The 8,357-nt window shown below is 52.2% G+C and overlaps 1 protein-coding gene across 2 annotated transcripts in view; it reads left to right on the forward strand.

Annotated features, from left to right (window-relative positions):
* LOC113202591 (atrophin-1-like) overlaps window positions 1-8,357 on the forward strand; it is a 117,733-nt gene that overhangs the window by 95,036 nt on the left and 14,340 nt on the right. Inside the window, exon 7 of one of the 2 annotated variants that reach the window (XM_052267624.1) lies at window positions 1,020-1,079. The exons of the other annotated variant lie outside the window; for it this stretch is intronic. Coding sequence (XP_052123584.1) covers window positions 1,020-1,079 — 60 coding nt within the window. The remainder of the gene's footprint in view (window positions 1-1,019; window positions 1,080-8,357) is intronic. 2 annotated transcript variants of the gene reach the window in all.

Raw genomic sequence — 8,357 nt, forward strand, 5'->3', positions numbered from 1 at the left:
CACCCCCCTACCCCCTCCCACACGCACACGCACGCAGCAGCTATACCAGATCGGGATCAGGTCTCTAAAGGGCTAGCCAGGCAGGTGGCAGGCGCGTGGGTGGATTCGGCCGGATTCGGCCCCCTGTGGTGGAGGAGTGGGTTATTCCTCGAAAGGGCAAGTCCTCTGCTTGTTTTATTCTTCTTCTCTCCACTATATGTATTAAGCATTGTCTCTTTTGCTGGCAATGAGATAGACAAAAGAGACAAAGAGAGAGAGAGTTGTGCGTGGCATTCCAGACCATTAAACAGACAGCAGCCGAACTGCAAAAGGAATGCAGTACAGCGTTTTGTCCGCCACTGACTGCCATTCCGAGACATTTGCTGGAGCTGGTCCCTCGCCCTTTGATGCGCTCCCTTATTCCCCTCCCCAAAAATAATAAATACGCCCTCCCATGTGTTTGTATAGATGTGTTAATTGTGCGGAAATATTTGTTCCAAGAAACTCTCTTCTCTCCTTTTTGCCAACACTGTTTACTACACACACAACCTTTACTAAGTTCAGCGTTCACGAATAAGAACATGGACATTGCTCTAACAGTCGACTTTTTTTTGCACTCACTGGGTGTTTGCTTGGTGGTCGTTTGGCGAGGACCCCTTGCTCCAAGTTGTTTGTGAGAACTGGCTGGGGGAAGGCCCTGCTCGCCTCGCCTAGCGTCGCCACACCTGGGTAGGGCGGCTCCGCCCCGGGGCCCGGCCTCACCGCACCCCCGGAACGGAACGGTGCTATCGCCATCCTGGACGCCGTCGTGAAAGTTTGGGAGGGGACAGTTCGCCTGGGCCCTCTTCTGCTTCTGTCTTGTGTCCCTGCCGATTGTTCGGAGCGATAAGAATAGAGACTCTACCCTCAAGAGAGAAAAAAATACCTCCCTATTTTGTGTGCCTTTTTTCCTTTGTGAATCCAAGGTTTTTGGTGGGCCCCGATTCGTGACATCGGTTTTGGTGGTTGTTGTTACGGGGGGATTGCGTTTGTTGTTACAGACTCAGCAGGAGGACCAGGAGCCTGTGGCCACGCCCTGCTACCTACTGCAAGGAGCACGCGTAAGGACCCGCCAGGCAGACTTGTCGCTTAACAAAACGCTTTTGTTGTCTAGAGGATTGATTGTCTGTTTATAACGGAATGGATTTGATTGGCTGATTGATTGGATGATTGTTTGTCGGAGTGGCTACTGTCGTTTGTTTCTTTAAACAAAAGATCTTTGGATTTGTGGTGGATGGTCTGCTAGCGGGTAGAGAGCAGAGCGATGTTGTCTGATCTGATGTAGCCAGGCTTTTGTCGGTCTGAGTAGAGCGCCCGCGCGGAAACCAACCTACAAGTAAGCTTTTGCTAGAAAATCCGCAAAACCGTTTTTGCGAAAAAATGTGTATGTATTTTGCGTTCCTGTTCAATTAAATTTAGACAGCTTATTTTCTGGCTTTTTTAATTTGTATTTTTTGCAATTTTGGAGACGAATGCGTACACACATGCTGAGTTGATTTTTGTGCATCACATGTGTTTTTTTTTTTTGCCGTGTTGAGGGGAGAGAGCGTGGTGAGCGTTGGTCGTGAAGGTGAATTAGGTCCCCAACGCCCACTTGTTGCCCAGCGGGCCGTATTGTGTTCAGCGGCGTGGGGCGCTGTTGTGTTGTGCGTCCTGCCCGGCCGGAGCCCCCCTGCCCTGCCCGCCCACGGGGGTCTGACCCCTTAAAAGGCCGGGGTCGGGTCGAGTCGGAGGGCGCAATCGGGCGTCTTCCTGACCGAGGTTGTTAAAACGGACCGGGGCGGACCTGCACAATGGGGACGAAATCAAAAAGGAAAGTGACACTACTAACGTGTCACCTTTCTTGTTAGTAGTTTGTACTTTTAAATCTATTTTTGTCTTTGTGCCGACGATGCTCTGCTTTTTATCGGTTTCTCTTTGGCCGTACATCGCCGAGACAAAGTGTGCGCGTGTCCGCCATATAACTGCATATAACTGCATATAACTGCAGCAACAGCAGCAGCAGCAGCAGCAGCAGGAGCAGCAGTTGCGGTGCGTCCCGCCGGAGCAGGCCCGCGGGGGCGTCATGTAGCACGCCTTTATGGCCGCGGATCGTACGGCCAGCAGTATAGCTGGCGACGGCCTTGCCTATGGCTCGGACGTGCCCACCACCACTGCCGTTCCTTCTCCTCCTCCTCCTCCTCCTCCTCCTCCTCCTGCTGCTGCTCGTCTGCTCGTGGTTACTTGGTCAGTTCCGAGCCACCGACACACCCGCTGGGGCAAAATCTGCCTTTACTAGGGCACCCGGGGGCACCATTAAAATAGCACTGATATGCCCTTAAAAAACTGTAAATTTTAGTGCATTTTTAAGGGTCTCTGCCTTTTGTAACGGTAATAAAGAAACGGGCTTTGAAAACAGTCGTGGGCGGTTGCTCCCAGCCACCCATGAGCTGAGCGGTCGTTCGCTCACCCCTGAGTCGCTGAGCAGTTTAGCTTAGGGGGTATCGAATAGTCTTTGTTATTGGCACCCAATAATTGCTATAATGAAGCTATAATGAAATTCGATGCTCTGTCATGTTCAATGTTAACATTTTCATGCCTCTATGAATAGCCGTCTTCACCAATCAAAGCCGCATAGGTATACGAAATAACCTGTCTTGTCCTTTCTCTGCGTAGAACGCAATTGGTAACGAACAATGGAACGATTGCTTCGAAGCTTTTTATATAGCAGATTCGGGAAATATCTGATGTTGTTTTCCTCTTTGTATCGGATCGTGAAGTTGCCGCCACCTGCCGGTAACGGTGGAGGGGGGGGGGGGGCTTACCTTTGTGGACCTGCCCTACTTTACATCCCGGAACGCGCGCCTCTCTGACGTCCTTCTGTTTTCCTTTTTCTTTCCCTGCCGTAAAGAAGAGGTGTAATTGTCATATTCGTTAGACAAACAAGAGGCGGCGAGGGCTGGGGGAGGCATTTTGTTGTTTGTATTCGTTTGTGCCGGAGGTGAACCGGAAGCTCTTAAAAAGGAGGAAAAATGTGTCGTTTTGTTTATGCGGGCGTTCTGTAACACGTAGCAGCAAAAGTCGGCCTTTTTATTTCATGCTTGGTATTTTTTGCGGGGGGGGGGTAACATAAGAAGTCTTAGAAATGGAGAAATGGCAGGGGCTCGGGCAGGGGTATGGGGCTGGCGGGTCGTCGGTAGCAACCGCTGTTATACAGGATCTGCAAGGAAGCTCGACGAAAGCAAAGCTACTTTAGTGTCTGGAGGGGGGGGGGGGGTCTAGGCCCAACTCTCTGCCCCGCCTGGCCACTCACGACCTGTTCGCCGGGATGAAACAGAATGTAAAGTCTTTACTGCTGGTCGGAATTTCACGTATTGCGTGGTCTGCCTCGTTGTTGTTCAACTACTGGTAAGTAAATTACAGGAACAATGTTTCAAAGGGCAATTTCAGAGAGGCTGGCCGTGCGCAGTGTCGTTACGCACGGACTCAATACGGAACTCGAATTTGCTATAAACGCGTCAACTTTTTAAAATTACCTGTACAGTTGCAATTCTGCTACACGTGATTTCTGAAGCGAACAAATCTGCTGAATCGGTAGACACGTCTAGTTCTATCCTAACTCAAGTAGTTTAGCCACTGTTAAAAATATTTCATTACATTTTCATTACATGTTGTGTAGCTATTTTCATTAGATTTTCGTAATGATATTTTATAACTTTTTCATTGCGTATTGTGAAACTTCATTAGCATGTAATGAATTTCTTCATTCTTTCGGATATTTTGGTAACGTTGGAACACATGGAAGCTCATTTGAAGGCGCTTTTAATGAGGAAACTGAAAATGTCGTCCACTTCCCAAAGTCATCCGTCTCAAAGGAAATAGAGGAAACGTGTGCATTTACACTGTATATAACGTGTGTACCTTGCCCACGTTGAACTCACGGAATTAAATGGAGTGACCATGACGAACATCGCTTTTATTGGGCATGATGACGAATTCCGCCCTCTCATTTCTAAAGAGACACATCATTCCGGCGATTCAAACACCGAGGAACTGAGCAGGGAGATCCGGGGAAACCCGCAGAAAGCCATAGCATTTATTGCGGTATTCGGCGCTCCCCCAAAGCAGAGGAAACGCGGGGCGCGACCACGGGATCGACAAGCAGGGTGAGGACGATGGGGGTGCGGACGCGCCGGCAAGCGGGTGGTCCGGGGGCGGTAGTCCGGGGGCGGTCCGCGGGTGGGCGACGAGAGGAGGGAGGAGGGGGCTCCATACTCGGCCGCCACCGCCGCGCCACCCGCTCTTCCGCACAGCTGAATTTAATCTAATCTCCTACTCTTGCTCTGTCGTGCTACCCCCCCCCACCCACCTTCTCCCCCCACCGCCGCCCCTGCACCCCATCCAGGTTGCTTGCGCCCCTCCCAGGTGGGGAAGGAGGGAGAGGAAGGGGGTCGTGTCCTGTCCACCCAGGCGGCGCCGGCCGCCCTGCTCTCGCTGCTGGACCCGCACTAGACCTGGCAGGCCGTATTTACATATCGGCTGTGAGAGGGAGGGAGGGTGGGAGAGAGACAGAGAGAGAGACAGAGAGAGAAAGAGAGAAAGATGACTGCTTTCCGCCATGTTCCCGTGCCTGACGGTGCCCCCACGCGCACCATGTGCCGCGAGAGAGGAAAGAGGGGGTTGTGTGAGAGAGAGGAGTGGGGGAGGGGGAAGAGGGGTAGGGGGTTATTTAAACCTGAACATACAAGTCAACCATGACTGACATCCCCGTAACGTACCGAGTGGGTAGTCGCACGCGCCGCAGTTTTGCGGTTTGGCCTACTTTCCCGGGACTGACCTGACCTTAGTCCTCTACTTCAGAGAAAACAGTATCACTCTGGGAAATCTAAGTCGCACTCGCATCTTAGCACGGATGCCGTAAAGGTTTTAAGTTTAATGCCTCTGTATGAAGGCAATAAAGGTGCCAAAATTTAGTGCTCTTTTACTGATAAATAAAGTGTTCAACTGGCGTGCTCATTCAAGTGCTTAACACTATGTTGTACCCGTTCAAGTGTGTAACTGGATATTTGAATACTATAAAGTGTTTAACAGTAAAGTTAAACTTTTAGAAGTGTTCAACACCGGGGTTCACCCCACCATGCCCCTTTAAAGGACACTTGAAAGTGTTCAAATTTACTGTAGAACACCTAAAAATATTCAAATATTTAGCTTATCACTTGAAAGTGTAGAACATAGTGTTGAACACTTGCTTGTGCACGCCTGTTGAACACTTAAATTATCACTGTTGGCAGTTTTAATATTCCTTTCATAAAGGAACCAAATCTTGTAAAGGTGACTTAGCCCCTAAGTTTTTCCAGTGCAGTGGCAGGAGGCGAGGTGGTGGGTGAAAGAGAGCGGGGGGGAATGGGGGAGATGCGTAGGCAAAGCACGGAGGAGACTTTCTTTTCACGATGTGTATCAGTTTTTTTTTTAATATTTTTTGCGGCGTACCACCCATTGAAAAGCGTAGCTGCTCGACTGCTCGATACCGCGAATACATTTATTCACTGCTTTGGACACGGGTGTGGCGGGGCGGGGCGGCCAGCGCGGACATTTACATGTAAATTGCGAAGCAGTTGTTGGCACAACACCACTCGCGCGGCGCGGCACCCCGCTCAGCTACGAGGGCACACTTCTGTTTTGTCCTGTTTGTATGGAATCCATTCGTTCATCCGGAATCCCCCCCCCCCCTTCCGCACCCCTCCTCTAACCTTCCCCTGGAACTCGCATTGTGTGCTAAATCCTGTTGGTCCCCCTCCCCCACCCCTCGCCTGCATTCGGTAAAAACACACTCGAACGTTGTGTCGTGGGTCTCTTAAAAAAAGTCTCTTAAAAAAATATTTTCTTTAACTGTTTGACAGACCTTATTCTTTCAGTTCCTCGTCTTTTAAACGTGTTTTGACTGAAGTAACAAAGTTAACGCGTGCTAGGCTCAACAAGGTATTAAGGGTCAGTGCCTTTACAAGGGCACCTTTGTTTGTATCGTATTTCAGGGGTTTTATCGTATGAAAAGGAAGATGAGATGAGAAGAATGATTATACAGCGCTCGTGCGTCCCGCCACGGCCGTGTACAGTACCTCTCAGTCCGGTTTTTATTTCATTTTATATGTTTTCTTCTTTTCTTTGCCTCTGGTGTCCGGTTTTTAATCTTCATTAGTCGGCCACCACACCTGCCTAGCCCCCCGCCCCACCCCCATTCCCGGCGAGCCCCGCTGAAAGGTTTGCCGCGAAGCTAGAAAAGAGGGGGGGGGGAGGACACTGCGGGCCATTTGCCACTTGCTTTTCTTTCAGTAAGCTGATCGCCGTCGTCTCCCTCCTCACAGCACTGCTGCGAGCCAGAGATGAAGGTGGGGCAGGAGCAGGGGTCCTAAACGATACAACACTCTGAAAATTACCCTCGTTACGTTTGCTGGAATTTATTTGTTTTTTACATAATTTATGTTGCAAATAATTTGCAACAGACCATTTTTGATCGTCGGTCGATAAATTCCAAGTCGATTCGCACAGCTTGTAATTGTACATTTTATTCAAATTGTAATTTTACGGGCACGCTCCAGGAATTTTTAAACTACAACTATTTTCGCCGTGGCTGAACGTTACAACACGCTGTGGCACCGGATGTACCTTCCGGGCGTGCAGACGGGGGGAAAACAAGGGTGCTATACAAAGGTGCCAACGCTTTAGTGCCTTGAGCCGTCTTGAACGGTGTTAAAGCCGCACCTTTTATCCCTTCACTGCAAAAGTGTGAAAGGGTGCCTCCCGTTCTGTGTAAACGCTCGCCCCTTACTCCTAATAATAATAATTTCTTCTCTTTGGGGTGACCGGGGGGACCGTCGTGCTGCGGGCGCGGGCGGGACAGGGGCGGACAGACAGAAAACGGCGCTGGGACCTGGAGGAGGCCAAGAGAAAAGGGGGGCGGGAGAGAGACGAGTGATGTATGGAATGAACCTTTGCGACACCGAGACAAACGGCTCGCCCTAAGCCCCCGGACGTACACTTTGAGGCACACCCCTGCAGTCCCCCGCCCAGTCCGCCCCAGCCCGCTTGGGTCAGGGACGGCGCCGTGGCCGCGCTGTTGTACGCCGCCGGAGTGCAGGGCAGGGCAGGAGCCCAGGCTGCCGGGCTGAGCCAGGGCCATGTTTCCTTCCGATCGAGAAAAGTCGCACCTCACCTGAGCGTACTACTTTTACATAAATGGGCAAAAAGGTACATCATAGTGTCGATTAAAGGCACCCCTTTTCTATGCGAAAGTTCCGATTGCCTTTGTACCAAGTGTTTCGGTGCACGCCCCCGGTGCCGGCTGGTTTACCTTACTCACACCTTACATCTTACCTTACACCTACCTCACACCACGGGCGTGCGCGCCGCTGCACCCGTTGTACTTCAGTGTTCGCGCCGCCTCCTGCAGGCGCCCGCCGACGGCCGGGTAGGCAATCCCGCCGGGCGTGGCGGCGCGCCGGGCCAGCACACCCTGCAGGCGCTCCCCCATCCACGCTCCGGGAGTACCCCGGGTCGTACAGGACGCAGGGCGGACAAAATGCGAGCTTCCCCCGGGGCCCTCCCCTATCCCTCTTTTGCCCCCCACCCTTTCTTTTCCTTTCTCTCTCCCTCTCCCGCCTCTCTCCTCTCCCCCCCTTTTTCCTACCTCGCTTCCCTGACAAACCTGGTTACACAGACATGCCTCCTCCAAGCAGCCTGGCGCCTCCTACCTCCATCGCCTGCTGCTAAAACGCTGCTTCCTTTACCCCGGCCTGCACCCCTGAGTCACGTCGACACCCCCCCCCCTCCTCTCTGCCCTGCATACCCCGCCCTTTGCATTTCCACCTCCACCAGTAGTCGCTGACAGCAACAATATCCATCTGTCTCTTTTTCATTCATTTTATACGTCATCGTCTCTCTGTTTGTCCCCCTCTGTCTCTCTCTCTCTCCTTTCTCTCCCTTTTTCTGTCCCTCTCTCCCTCTCCCTCTCTCCCTCACCCTCTCCCTCTCTATCTCTCACCCAGCCACACGAGCTGCCGTGCCGTCGGGCCGGAAAGTTGTTTAGCCCGGTTTAGCCCTTTTGCACTACAGCTTCCTGCTCTGCATCCCGCTGCCACCGGCGGCGCCAGCTGCGGCAGCTGCGCGGCAGGTGGGGAAGCTGCAGGGGGTGGGGGGCAGCTGCTGCAGCGGCGACAGGGTGCCAACGAACAGCGTTGGAATGCACGGCACGCTTAGCTATTCTGTTTCGCCTCGTCCCGGTAGGCCTGGGCGGCCGAGGCCTGCGGGCAGGCAGGCGTGTCACGCGCCGCTCGGGCCCCTTGGCCTCGGCTTCCATGTGTGTG

Source organism: Frankliniella occidentalis, unplaced genomic scaffold (assembly GCF_000697945.3).
Source record: "Frankliniella occidentalis isolate FOCC.00 unplaced genomic scaffold, Focc_3.1 Scaffold56, whole genome shotgun sequence".
In the NCBI taxonomy this organism is placed as follows: domain Eukaryota; kingdom Metazoa; phylum Arthropoda; class Insecta; order Thysanoptera; family Thripidae; genus Frankliniella; species Frankliniella occidentalis.